The 14,907-nt window shown below is 37.2% G+C and overlaps 1 protein-coding gene across 8 annotated transcripts in view; it reads left to right on the forward strand.

Moving 5' to 3' along the window:
* Positions 1-511: 511 nt before the first annotated feature.
* LOC103718839 overlaps positions 512-14,907 on the forward strand; it is a 41,263-nt gene continuing 26,867 nt past the window's right edge. Inside the window, exons 1-7 of one of the 8 annotated variants that reach the window (XM_039131991.1) lie at positions 512-769; positions 863-1,049; positions 7,410-7,602; positions 7,959-8,116; positions 8,261-8,406; positions 11,393-11,455; positions 11,534-11,671. In XM_039131991.1, coding sequence (XP_038987919.1) covers positions 944-1,049; positions 7,410-7,602; positions 7,959-8,116; positions 8,261-8,406; positions 11,393-11,455; positions 11,534-11,671 — 804 coding nt within the window. In that variant the 5' untranslated portion in view covers positions 512-769; positions 863-943. Of the gene's footprint in view, positions 1,050-1,707; positions 1,797-5,517; positions 5,648-7,409; positions 7,603-7,784; positions 7,867-7,958; positions 8,117-8,260; positions 8,407-11,392; positions 11,456-11,533; positions 11,672-14,907 lie in introns of those variants that run through there. The other 7 variants (XM_039131993.1, XM_026809189.2, XM_039131992.1 and 4 more) reach the window with 7 other exon arrangements.

The following is a 14,907-nucleotide window of genomic DNA, read 5'->3' on the forward strand; positions in this document are numbered from 1 at the left end:
ATGGAGATTGCTCTGTTTTGATAAGAACGAAACAGAGTAATGAAACAGAGTTGGCTACACGATTTGTTTGGATGAGGTCGACGATGGGTTTATCACATGGGCTTGGTTTGAAGTAGTCTGACTAACAAGTAGGAAATAAATGATCATTACTTGTAACCATATGAGAAGATGGTTAAGTGCAAAAACTTATTTGTAATGAAAGCAGTAGAACCTTTTCACAACAATGATATCTTTCATATTATCTTTTCTTTACTTTGTTTTAGTTTTTACAGAAGATTTAGATAGCATTTCATGATCTCAAAAAACCTTGAAGGTTTAAGATAATTGAACCCGAACCTACCTTCAAATTTCGACCACAGGCCGGTGGTATGCCATACAAATCTCCGCGTATGATTTATTTGGTGTCCGAATTTTAGTATGAAAATATGGAAACTAGCGATCTTATGGTTTTCTCATAAAGCTATTGAAATGGAAAAGACTACCAAAGCAAATGTTTGAATCAACAGAAGAAAAAATTACTCATACCATGGTTTTTCTGGAATTCAAGACCTCCAAAAGAATTCCTGGAAAAAGACATCCAAATGACGGTGCTCAGGAACACCCACCGCAGCCAAATGATAAGCAGGAGATGCATCACCATGTCTTCAAATCCCGCATAAGTCCTGATTATTGTATTTCCCTTCGCGATTTAGCTTGGCAAGGAAGACGCCTTTTCATCGGAAGGGTTTGAATTTTGGCCCAGACGGCCCCGCGACAAACCCAGCAAATTGTCTTTCCCTTTTTTCGCTTTTTTTCTAAATAATAATAATAATAACATTTATTTATTTATTTATTCATTTATTACTTGTTTTCATTTAAGCAGAGGAAGGAGAAAGCGACACCTCCTTGCGCCGCCCCTCTTTCTCTTTCTAGCGTGGCAGCGGCGAAGAGCGAGAGAACGGAGATGGGAGGCTGCACTGTTCATTCCTATCTCCTCCTCTTCCTTCTGTCACTCATCCCACTCCTTTTCCTCTCTTCGAGCCAACAACAGCAGACGACTCCTTTCAAAGGTACTTTTCTTCCTCTTCTTATTTATTTAAGAGGAGAAGATGAAGAGAAATAAAAAAAAAAGGAAAAAACGCTCCAAATAGTTTAATTCAAAATTTTCAGGCCTAAAAATAGATGCGCTTCGTTTCCTTGATTTCGCCGCTCCATGGATTGGGATTCTTCCCGCAGCTGGCTTGACTTCTCTAGGGTTTATGAAGTTGCCAGGCTCTTGATGTTACTCATGCAGTTTCCGAACGAATCACACATTGTCTAGTTTATGACGTTTCAGGATGTTTTAGGGCAGTTCTGGCCATGTTAGTCGCTATTTCTTTTGAGTTGGCGGAGAGTAAGTCGTCGAGATTGTCGCCACCTTAGCAAGTCTTAGGAAGTCGTCGTCAATCCTACCCTACCCTACCTTGTCCTTTATGTTCATTCTTGCTTCCGAATTTGGTCCTGCTTATACGGGTTAATCTGGTTCTGTTTTTTCTTATTTTCTTTTCAGCAGTTTTTTTGATAAGTCTCTTAGAATTTGGTTGATCGGTCTTCCAAATCAAGCAGATCAAAAGTACCATGTCTCTGTGTGTCATGATTTATATGATGGATCTTGGACAGGGGTCAGAGAGAAACATCTTAGCAGAACTCTCCCTTCAAAAATAACCCCCCAATATTTTTTTTTTTTAGATTTTGCAGAATCTGTTAAAACCTCAAAAAGGAACGGCAAAACAAGGGAAGTGATAATATGGAAACAGTTTTCTCCACATTGTTGAAAGGTTTGGCTTTTTCTTTTTCTTTTTTTTTTTTTGAATTTTTTTAACAAGATGATGGGGAATCAGTTAAAAGCACATGCAAAAAGTTACCATGCCTCATTAGTCTTTCCTAATAATTTGTGTTATCTTCTTGTATTTTCTTTTGTAATATTCATTCGACAATAGGATCCCCCACACGATCCGACTTCCAATCTATATAGTCCTTAGGCATGTCTGTGTATGTTCAAAGGCAAAATTAAACAACATAGGGAAAGAACAGAACAACTTCATAGCCTTAATCAAAAATTCCTACTGAACTGATTCCCCCAACCCTTTTGTTGTTTTTCAGATGTTAATTCTGACAATTAGTTATGAAAGTAATCATGAAAATAAGATCCAATAAGAATTCTTTTCTTGTTAGTGGAGGGCTAAATTATGTCATTACTGGAGTTTTCTAGCTGTAAATATAGAGTTTGGATATAACTGCAATATTTTCACACATTTTGTGTGATCCCTGGTCCAGGTGTCAATCGGCTGATTAATACAAGAACTTATGGATATATAATTGCAGATTGTTGCAGAAATGGTTGGAAAGTTGTACTTTAAATGTGAGAAACACATAGCTTGTGAGGGTCTCAAATATTTACTAGTATCTTTTGTATTTTTGTGGTGGAAGATTTTGATATTAGAAATAGTGTGTTGTCTTCCCTATGGATGCCTTACATATACTGCTTGGCTACCCCTTGCAATAAGATAGGTAAGTCTAAAATGATATGGTTGTATTTTTTTCCTTTGGAATCTATTAAAGGATTTTTTCCAGAAGCAAATATTTTCTCTTATTGCCATAATATTTTTAAAAGAACTTGATTGCCAACGAGTTCTCTGGGAACTATCATCTCACCCTTGGGAAATTCTTATTTGTTTCTTGAGAGGTTCTAACATTGATTTAGAAAGTATTGGTGTAATTAAGATCATCAAAGGTTTTATTGGAGATGTTAGGTCAAAAGAAATGCTTGAATCTTTAAGATTGCATTTGGTTTGGGCTTCAAGGAGAGTTAGATGGAACCAAGGTATGGCGTCTGGGTACTGGGCTCCATACTGTTGCTACACTATTACTGTGTCGATACGGTATGGTACAGGGCTGGTTCAGCGTACTGAGGGTCGGTACACTCCCTGTACTGTGTACCGATACCGGGCTGGTATGCTATGGTACGTCTCATACCGTTTGGTTTGATATTGTACGTCATATCATGGATGGAACAAAGATTCCTTTAATCCATTTTTCACTTTAAACCTGTTGACAACTAACCAATTTATTCCGAAGGCACAATGAACATTTGAAAAAAGATGGTAAGCTACTTTCTACCTAATCTGGAGTAAACTATTCCACCATATAGGTTGGTGTGTTTTATTTTGGAGAAAAGTGTGTTAGGAGCAAACTAATCCATTTTCTCTAGGTTCACTAATTTTGCAATCAGATTGCAGCCTAAGGAGAAGCTCTATTTCATGGAGACTTTTGTTAAGGATATTCATTTGGCTACCAAATTCTTGGTTTGCATGTTCGTAACCTGTGACCTAAGATTGGCATGCATATTCTTTTGTTTTTGGAGTTCTTCTTATGTGTTTCTTTAATTTCCTGGTGGTTTATCCTTCTTTTAGGTGCGACATAATTTTGGAACCTTTGAGGTAGTTTGTTCAATAGCCAAGCTGTGGAGGTTTTGGTGTGACTATTACCACTTCAAGTATCCGATTTTTGCTATATTGGACTAGGGTTTGACTAATTATGTATTATGTTGCTCCCTTCTTTTGTAAACTTGTGGAGTTTGTTCTTTTGGTGGGCTAGTTTTAGAATTTCAACAAATCTTGAATTGGTGTGGTATTTTAGATGGATTGATATCCCTAAAATCATGAGTTGTGCTTCTCGGGATGTTGGAAACATATGGGACATGCAGGGTTGCTCAGTCTTTGGAATTATAGGATCTTTCTTATTGACTAATAACAACCAGCAACCTGTCATTGATGTCTTGTCTCACAATTCCATTTGCTTGGAGACCTTTCTGTCATGTTTGGTTCGTAGGAATAAGTAGAACAGAATGAGAATCACGATGGAATGGGGATGGGAAATAAGTAGGGCTTTAACTGATCAAATACAGATTGAGTATTAGTATATCCATATCCATAGCTATTTTTATTTGATGAATATTGATATAGATATGGATATTAACTGGATATTGAAATTTATATCTATATTTGTTTTAAATTGATATATACATATGTATATCTATACACACACCCAAAAATTGAGTATTGACAGCACGAATCTAGATGATGATATAAATAAGATAGTTAAATTTTATGAATCACCAGATCAAATATATAACTATATGGACAATGATATTGCAAATAGAAATGGATAAAAAGATATGGATTGGATTATTGCCTATCAACATCCTTATCCATGTTTTTTTTGGATAGATGTGGATATGGAGATTTTAGTTAGATACTCTATCCATATTCGAGGGTCCACTTTGATCCATAAAAACAAGGAACTCGAATTAATGTTACTATTCCATTGTTTAGGAATGAAATGAAGGAATACATAGTCAAGGAAAGGCGATTCCATTTTAATCTTTGCGTTAGCCAATTATATTCTTGAATGGAATTAATTTTTTAATAATTTAAACAAGGTCTGTAGAACCATCCCGAATCACCCGGTTCGGGACATTTTGGGCTGTATCGGCGGCGGACTGGGACGGTTCCACCATTGAAACTGAGACGCCTCGTTGGAGGGGAAGAAGGAGATGAGAAAGAGAGAGAGAGAGTGGGGAAGGGAGGGAGAGGGGGAGAGAGAAAGAGAGGCCGGCTGGTGGAGGCCAGAAAGCCTCCGTGTAGAGGAGGCGAAGGAGACGTGGAGGCCAGGCTCCACCTCCGAGCCTAAATTAAAAAAGATAAGTAAAGTCGGCAATGGGTTTGCCGACGTCAACTTAAAAAATTCAAAAATAAAAGGAGCCCTTATTTCGAAACAGGGGACCGAAGGTGGAGCCCTGCCTCCGCATCTCCCCGGCCTCCGCCTCCTTCGCTCAGAGACTCTTCGGCCTACGCCGGCCGGCCTTGGCCAACCTCTCTCTTTTCTCCTTTTCCTCTCCCACCTTCCCCCGCACTCTCTCTTTTCCTCTCTCATTCTCCTTCTCCTCCACCGTAAAAGATGCATCGGTATGGGCTCGGCACAGCACAACGCAGGCCGTACTGACTCGTTCTGTCGAACAACTAGTACGGTGCCCAGTACGAGTTCTGTCGTCCTTGAATTTAAATATATTTTTAACTGAAGAATAGCAATGTTACGTGATGCCTTTTATATTCAAATCCTAATCAAATCATTCATTCTTATTTTATAGCATAAATACCACTAACTAGTCCATACCAAAGATATTGTTCCTTTCCATTTCGTACTTTGAACATTTTATATTAAAAATATCATTCTTTCTTACTGTTATGAATGAAAATAACAATTCTTCCCATGTAATATTGGAATCACAATTCGTCCAGTTAAGGGAATGGTGATTTCATAAAAATATGATTATGTTATGTGTTGGCAAATCAAACATCATGAACACAAAGCTGGAGTTTCTATTCCTTTCCAGCCTTCATTCACAATGCAGACATGGCTCTTGAGTTCTGGAGTACGCATGTTCATTCTTTCTCAAACATTGTTTCACCGATTTAACTTCAGATTTTTATTCCAAATCTGGGTGACAAGAACAAGGGAAAATAAACAGGGGGAAAGGGAGGAGGTCTGTTAATGCTTTCTCCTGAAAAATATGGGCGGTGGAACTCCTGAAAAAGAGTCTGCACAAAGGAGGAAGTCTATTTGATAGGTTTGTTGATGATTTCTCTTTTTATTATCCCATTTTATTTCTTTTTCATTTTGTTTCAGTGGGGAAACTTCCAAACCACAACTCTCCTTAGTTCATAAGGAACAAATCTAACAACTGACATAAGGATAAACACAGGCTAGTTTTAAGTTAAATAGGGTTACTCACGTGGTAGGGCTTGCTCTATCATAAGGTGTAGTAGTGATTGTTTGGATAACTAAAGTTGAGAGTAAGCTTCTTATCCCTGTCTATGGGAAACAAAATTTGCAAATTATGACTTTGGGCTTTTGATTATTTTTTGATTGCTCTGCTGAAGCAAAACAATGGCTTTGGTAATGAGTGTGGTGGAAGACTTCCCACTTATTTTGAGTCCATAAACTTTTTGATTTAGTGGTTCAACATCTTCACATGCACACAAACAAAAAGGAAAAGAAGATGTGGATTTTGGAGAGATGCCAACTTGATATTTTTAATGTTGCCATATTGAATTTTTTGAGAATCTTTTCATTATTTGATAATTGCTAGTTATATGGGGTATTCTTGTCAACTATCTTGGAGGAGTCAATATGATTTTTCTGGATTTTAAAAATTACTATTGGGCTCAAATGGTCGATAATGTGGAATGTTTTATGTTACTACTTAAGACATACGAAGGAACTTATAAGTGACTGCATATTACTGCTACAAAGAAGCCACCGGTGCACACAGATTATATTGGAAATGGATATAGTTATGTTTTCTTTTATTACAAGATCAGTAAAAGACTTATGTTGCATGGCCTGAAAGATTGGTCCAAAATTCTCTTAAAAAGCTAAATAGTTACTAAAACTGCCCAAGCAATCTTACCAATCATTATATATTTTTTTGTGCTCTATTGCTTATGTGGATATTCAAATCCATGTCCCCCAAGTCTTGATTCTTTGGATGTATATCTTTTAATTGAAGTGTTTGAGATAGTTGACATCCTTGATATGTGGACAATAACCAGATTTCTGGAACCTAATCTGGTATACCGAACAAACAGGTTGCTACAACTAATATATCACCCAATTGTCATTTTTGAAGGGTCTTGGTTCATCTTCATTAATGACATCACTAGATTGGCAGTTGGCTTAAAAAGATTTTTGAGATGTAAATTTGATCATTCTGTTTTAGTTTGTTAAATGCATTTAGAAGCTCAAACAGTTGAGCAAATTGTCTCATTGGATGAATTACAACCTTTGGTTAGTTATTTACTTTTTTTCCAGATGCTTGAAGTTTTCTAATTGAGTCCATCGGTGTAGTTCTTTCTCTTCAATATCGGCAATTTTTGCACCACACCGCTAAATGTTTATCCCTCCCCCTCCCTCCCATGGAAAAATAATTGTCTGTGATGCTTTACATCCTTGCCAACCACCCAACTGCAATGCTTTGGACAAATTTGTGAGTGCTGTTGCCTCTTTAAGTCATCTTTATACTGTAGTCTAAATTTTGGTTGGCTGCTTTGCTCCTAAAGTTGACCAGGAATATCTTGTATGGTGCCTAATCAATTACATCTTGTTAGTGCTGGCAGTGACTTGTATCTTGCTGGTTATTTTGCAAATTTTTATTTGAACCTGTTATATGCTTATGAAGATTCAGTCTTTGCAAATTAAGCATGTTCTTTCTCTATCTTTTGTCAGTCCTTTATATCATACTTAATATTCTCTGTAGCCTTTGCTTTAAATTGAGATTGAAATGTAAATTTTCGTTCGGTACTTGATATCTTGGATTCATGGGATCACAGATGTTAATCTTGGAAACCCAATCGTACACTTTGTTCCCATGCCCCGTGCTGGATATTTGTGTGAGCGAGTTCACATCACTGGCGTATCAAGGTTAAGCCTCGGGAGCTATGCTAATTCTAGACGTGTTACATTGAAAGTTTCAGAAGCACTTCCTGAAAGACTTCATGGAAAAATTGAGGTTTGCTTCCTCCGGTATGTTATATTTTTGACTTCTTTGGTGTCCAAAACATATTTGACAAAAGTACTACAAATATATATACATTTATGTATTGATAAACAAAGTAATGCAAATATTACAAGTATTTACAACCACATTTTTTAGTATATCTTTGATAGAACTACAGTTTTAAAGAATTACTATTGCTACACTTTAGAGGGCGTGCCTTTGCGCAATGGTAAGGTTGTGGCCTGGAGATCATCTTTCAAAACATGGAAATAGCCTCTCCCCATGCAGGGGTAAGGCTGCGGGAGCCTTGTGCATTGGACTGCCCTTTATAATAGCTACACTTTACTAATTGTTTCAATATTGTTCTTTGGAATGTTTGCAGAAACGTTTCTATTGGATTGTGCCAATGTGAGATCGATGAATGGCAAACTCTTCAAAAGGGTCAATGGAGTACTGTGATATCACCTTACGAGAACCGATACGTTGATGTTAATTTTAAGGATAAAACATCTACTTCATGCACTATCTCCATTGAGGAAGGTAAAATGTTCCTTTGTAATTTATCTTGTCAATTTATAAAATGAGTTATAAATGGCTATCTTTAACTTATTCCTAAGCTGTTCTTATCATGGAGGCAATTTGTTTTTGAAACCTGATTTTTTTTTTTTGCTTCTTCATATGCAGAGTTTCAACAATGGCGTTTGGCTTTCCTTGGTTTTGGATTTCTTCTGCTGCTTTCAGCACCAATTATAAGTAATTGGGTGCCATTCTACTATAGCAGTTCAATGGCTCTCGGGATTCTGCTTGTTGTCTTGATTATTCTGTTTCAGGTACTATGCCTAGTCAAGGTCGAGATCAAACTTTGTTACTAGAAATATGATCACAAAATCTATAGTCATGTTCTTCATTCTTTTTTAGACTTTCTTCAGTATTTCTGATAACTTTTTCTTGTTAAGATGAATGGATACTGTTAACAAGTATCATCAGTACCAAGGTCCGCCAAATCAGTACTGGTACCCATATTGGTTGGCGGGCGAGTCGGTATGGTACCTGTTCGGTACCGTTCCATCACATAGTACGTTTGGGCGTGCTGGTTCCGAATCGGCATGCCTATTTTTTTTTGTTAAGTTTTTCAAGTTTGATTAATTGGTAATCAATTTCTTTCAACTTTTTCAATTATTTTAAGTATAATTTGATTTTTTTGATATTTCTATAATTCTGATATACCTAAATAATGCATTCTGTTGTTTGAAAGTGATGCATTATGTAAAATGATAAGTGAGATGTTGTACGCTATAAGAAGCAACATTAAATATTCTAAAATTAACTAGTGAGGTGAAAAATATAAAATAATACAATCAATTAAATATATTTAAAGTACAATATACATACTGATATCTAAAATTCCGTTAAGTGGCGATGCTTCTCGTAGATATCCGGATCATTAGCATAGTCAGAAGCCACATCAACCAAGTGGCATCGTAGTCTTGTATGTTCATTCTATGAGGAGCACACTCTAGGTTATAAGCACTCTTGGATCTCTCGCTGAAGTTGTGGCTCTGAGAGGTATCCTCTGGCTGATAAAACGGCTATGAGGATCCATCCGATTATGTTGGCAGCAAAATTTGACCCATAAGATACTCTAGGCTGTGTAGGGTAATAGCCACTAGAAGGCGATGCTTCAGACGCACCGTATTCATATTCATATCCGTATGGGTCATAGACTGCATGTAGGATCTATTATACGATTCGAAATCCGATACGTTTATGGATTCTACTCTACGTACGAGATCATCTGTAGCTCATCGTGTTCTCTTGAATGACTTCGAGGAGCCCGTCTCCTATATGCAATTGTATCATCGCGGGCTCTACTAGATCATGCACCATAGTCCCTGTTCTATATAGCATGTGTAAACTGGGACTCGCCGGTAATCAAAGACCACCCTGCGGTTGTATTATAAACGGTGGTCTTATGTCCTCCACTCTCTTTGGCCAGCAGATCCATGACCACTGGAAATATTATCACTATTGCTCCTGGTCTCTGAATGTAAGTAAACTGGCTAATTCTCTTCACCCTTTATTGGTGCGCTGAGTCGTTGCCTGCTTATCCTTCGTGCCTCTCTGTGCCTGGTTATGTTGAGAGGATGGATGTCGCCCTCCTGATTGAGTCGACCAGATAGCGTGGTAGCCTCGTTTAAGCATCTCTCAATCATATCTTTAAGAAAATGTTTCAGACAAGAAGTCATATGATGACCGACTTTCCAGTGATCCTTGTGGTTGTGGTTAATTAGTTGGAAGGATACGTGGAATATTTTCATATTTATTTATATATTTTTATATTTTTAATAATTTTTCAATAAAAAATATGTTTAAATACCATAAATTCATAAAAAATATATTTTTTTACTTCAGAAAATACTTCTTAAATATGTATTCGTACTACTAATTTTTCATAATTTTTGGTATTAATTATATATTTTTAATTATTTTTTAAATTAAAAAATAATTTTTAAATATAAATATTTAAAAAATTAATTTGAGCTCAGATTCACATAGAATCGTACAATGGATGTTACATATATTTTTTTAGGGTTGTAGGCATGCATCAAATTTAAGCCACTATGCAAATGATCGTATTAAAACTTGAATAAATGGGCACCAAATTTAGCTAGAGAGTAGCTTACATACCCTTAAATATGCTTCTGATTTTATATTATTCTTGAATTGCATATTTCTAAATACGCTTCTGATTTTGCAGTTATTTTGAATTTTATTTTATTTATTTTTTAATCAAAAATATATTTTTAAATTTTTAAAATTAAAAAATTTTATGTCATTGTGTAGATCATCCATAGATCTACAACATATCATAACATCAAGGCAAAATCAAAAATTTTGGCATGATTTTTTCTTATTTTCCAAATTTCAAGATACTTTTGTGCGTCAAAAAAAAAAAAGAGAAAATAAGACAAGAGAGAGGAAGCATATCTTATTTATGGTTGAATCCTTCTTCTATTAAATCTGCGCATTTTTTGCTGTGGGGAAGGGGGTATTCGGATATGTTAGGAAGGGCCGAGAAACTTCTCGGGCCTTCCCAACTAGAGTTTCTTGGGCCTTCCAACCAGCCTTTAAAACAAAAGGAAGAGAGGAGGGAAGGGGGGCGGTTCAGAACCGGTTCGATGCGGTGCGAACTAGATGTTCGCACCGGTTTGGACCGAGTCTGGGCGGTTTGCGATCGGTTCCGGCCGGTTTCTATCGGTTCGAAATCAGTTCCGGCCAGTTCGGAGTCAGTTCCGAAAAAATAAGTGAGCCGACTTGGTCCTCCACTAGGTCGGCTCAGTATGGGCCGAACCGGGCCGATACCGAGCCAAACCGGGCTCCATTCAGCCTGGTTCGGCGGATCTTGATCCCGGTTCAGCGGACCTTGATTAGGACTGTTACTATATCCTTTAATTATGTTGTTTAACTAGCTCTAGTAAGATAACTTAGACTGGATTTTTGTCAAGCCTTGGGCCTTATTTGACCTATTAAGGTTGGTTCCTGATAGCTATTAGTGTTTTGCAGATCTTATTTATCTATCGATATATTGTTCTTGTGAAATTTCATTTGGAAAAAGCCTCTTCACTTGTTTAGGCACAAGATATTTTCATATAATTTGCTGGAGCATGGGTGATTGTTACTATTCTTTTCTCAAAACCTGTCCTCTTTTACAACTGTGCAGAAATGGTAGTTGCCATTGTGTCTTGTGTTCTGCTTTTGGGAATACTACGTCTTTTATCCTTATTATTAATTTTAATCTTAAAACTTTTGATGTAGGGGATGAAGTTACTACCCATGGGCAGGAAAAACATCCTGTACCTAACAATTTATGGATCTGTGGTAATGTGCTGCCATATTATAGTGAAGTTTGTTTTTTCTCCTTTTTTCTTCTAACTAAAGTTAATAATCACATTTTAGGTTTCTCCCTCTAATTATAGGGCCTCAATTTTCTTCTTTTACCAGCTTGGTGTCGGTTCCTATATTGCACACTATTTCTCCACAGTGGTCAACTCCATTCTTGTGAATTTTGGGCTGAGTGAAGAGATGCATAACCCTGTACGTGATTTATGTTTGTATTCTCTTTATGTTGAGTAGTATTAGTTGTAATTTTTTTGTCACTTGTATATAAATCAGGATAGTCTGCTTGCATTTGAATGTTTATTCCAAAATTTATGCTGCTGCTATTCTATGCTTAGGGTTACTTTGATTTGCTTTTAGTTCTTTATATGTTCCTCTAGTATTACAAAAGGTGGGAGAATCTTCTAATTGTGCGATGTTTGTCGCAGAACATTGGAGTTAGTTGAAAATTAGTACATCTTCCCATAAAACTAAATCTATTATCATCTGCAAATATTATCTGTTCCCTGGGTTATAAGATGGATATCCTTTGTCACTTATGATCTGTATTGTAGTTGTATTAGTTTTCCATAGTATGACAGGTGTCATGAGGAATTTAGTGGACTCCTGTTTCTTGTAAATCTTTGCCAATGTTTTAATTATGCTAACCGTTGTGAGGGATCTCAAAACTGAGTTACTCCTAAAAGATATCTATAGATGATTTTTAGGCCTTGAAAAATAACCTCCTGCAAAGTGAGTTGAATGATGTTTCTTATTGATATGTTGCATTGACCTTAAATTGTCATAGATGAAGTTTCTGATCTCTCGGCTTTCATTTGGACCATATTGAAGGTGATTTCCTTGTGGGACCAATTCTAAAAAAAGTGATTGGTAGGTACATAGCGATTGAGGTGCTTCATGGCATTCAACAGTGGTGAGCACCATGGCAGGTGGTTTGAGCCCAAGGTGGGGCTCTAATATATATTGGTATTGTACTTTATTAAGTAAGTGCATTAAATATGAGCACTATCATTAATAAATATAATCAATTATTATTTATATTTATATTAACATTTGATGATTGTAGACCTATTTATCAATCAAGTCTCTTGTAGAGTTGCATTTGACTCTATAAGTATCAAGAATAGAGGGAAATGCAGCCTGCAGCTACTATCAAAAAAATAGAGAAGAGAAAATAAAAGCAATGCAAAAACAACAAAAATCTCTCACCCTAAATATACTTGTAGTTAGAGCATCGTTAAGCATGATTGGGCATGTGGGGATTGGGAAGCATGTCTCATATGTTTTTATGTCATATGCCAAAGATATTTGTGTGAGAGATAGGGAGGCTTAGGCAGGCTTTTCTCATGCCTGAGCCCAACTCGAAAACATATTCAGGATTTTGGTTGGGCCTAAGCCCAAAAATATGTTCCAAGGGCAAGTTGAGCCCAACCCAAGCCCGAACAAGGCTAGCTTGAAGCCCAAATGGGCCTGATTGAATCAAGCTCGAGTAGGCCTGATCCAAGCCTAGATACGAGCTCAATGTTTCCACCCTCAACATAAGCATTCTCGATGTCATCACTAGGAGTGGCTAAGGTGGGGAATGGAGCTTTTGCAGTGGGGTTGCTTGGCATGGGATGGGGGATGGGGAGAGGGACAGGGAGGAGAGGGAGAGAGGGAGGGAGGCGAAGAGAAGACGAGCTAACCAAGACTTCTCCTTTACATTCTGGGTCAATTAGAGGACCCTCCAAAATCGCTCTTAAGGATTGGGTCAGAGTTTGCTGGGGCATTGAGAGTGAAGACGAGGTCGCCTATGATCTCCATCGGAAGTGAGGTCAAAGATGAGATCACCCATGCTCTAAATCAAAAGTGAGGCGAGTTTGCCATCATTTGCTACTGAGGTGTAGGAACCCTAGGGCGCAGAGAGATGGGGGGCTGGCTAGGGTATAGGATGTGGGGAGGGAGAGAGGTGTGGAGAGAAGGGGTCCACTAGGAGGGGTCTTATGGGATGGGGGAAAGAGAGAGGAGGAGAGAATGGGGGACCGCTGAGAGGTGTCCGAAGGGAGAGAATGGGATGAGGGATATATATATGTGTAGAGAGAGAGGAAAGGGGGTTAGGGATGGCAATCAGTTGGGTCGACTAATACTTGTACCCACCCTGTAATTGGAAACCTTGTACCTATACCCACTTCATACCTGCCTCGGGTTGGGGTATGTAGACAGTGCGAGTTGTGGCAGGTTGGGTTGGGTAAATTAGACAGGGCGGGTTGGGTAAAATTTTGAAGTTAGAAGCAAGGAAAACAATTGTACAATCTGCTGTTTCCTTTGGAAATATGGTGTATTACAATAAATAACTTGATTGATATTTAGACTGCAACTTGATCACCTCCTGAGAATTATTGGTTCTTTTGATGAATCAACAATGAGAAGTAATGGCTCTAGCTTCACAAGCAAGCTCAACAATTTGAATCTATTGGCTGCTAGACTAGTCACGTTTAGTGTAATTTCCGTTATCTTGCTGGCTTTTCTACGTCAGCAATAGATCCTAAAATATGAAGGACATGCTTATACTATTCCTAACGATCTCATGTTGTAGGCTTACTTTATATCATTATGGTGTTCTCCAAGTTACCCTCTAGTCCATAGCAAGAGCCAGAAATGGTTGCTTTCTTTTAATTGAAAATTATGATCCTAGAATCTTGAAAACAACAAGGTTATCCTCACAAGCATGGATTTTGTATATAAATATGATTTTTTCCACAGCATGCAGTTCTTATGCAAATATTCAGCTAGAAATAGCCTTTCATTTTAGTCCACATGTTCTAGCACAACAACCCATAATAATCTTTGCCAAGTTTAAGATTTTGTTTTGATTGCTGAATCTTGCCTCTAATCATTCATCTCCTCACTAACACAATTTCTAATACACAGACGACCAGTTTCATTTGTCAGACTTTCGAAGTATCAGACTAAGGCCAGCTGAAGCAAATATATTTGCATGATTGCAATAAACAAATATGAAGCAAGTATATTTACATTATAAACATTTTTTACCCAAAGACTAAACCGATCATATCGCTGTATCTCCAAATTTTCTTCTGTTCTACATCAGATTCAAGCAAAGACTATAGCATCTCATAGTTCATAAAAAAAATCCTCTTCAAAAAGCAATGAGGACTAAAATGGTTATTTTTTATTTCAACCATTTCTTCTAAAGAATCATCTTTTATTCATTCTTCTATAACGCGAGTTCCATTAGACCCAATCTTGCATGCATCGAAAGGCAATCTGACAATGAAAATATCCAATTTTATATTCTGTTTTCTAGCTTGGGAGAAACAACTTCCAAACTCCTAAGTTCTCCATCTTCAATTAAAACATTGGACATCATAAGACCTGATGAAGTAGATGAATTACAAATTATAATACATAACATTGAACAAAATAAGAGTCTA

This window comes from Phoenix dactylifera, chromosome 11, assembly GCF_009389715.1.
Source record: "Phoenix dactylifera cultivar Barhee BC4 chromosome 11, palm_55x_up_171113_PBpolish2nd_filt_p, whole genome shotgun sequence".
In the NCBI taxonomy this organism is placed as follows: domain Eukaryota; kingdom Viridiplantae; phylum Streptophyta; class Magnoliopsida; order Arecales; family Arecaceae; genus Phoenix; species Phoenix dactylifera.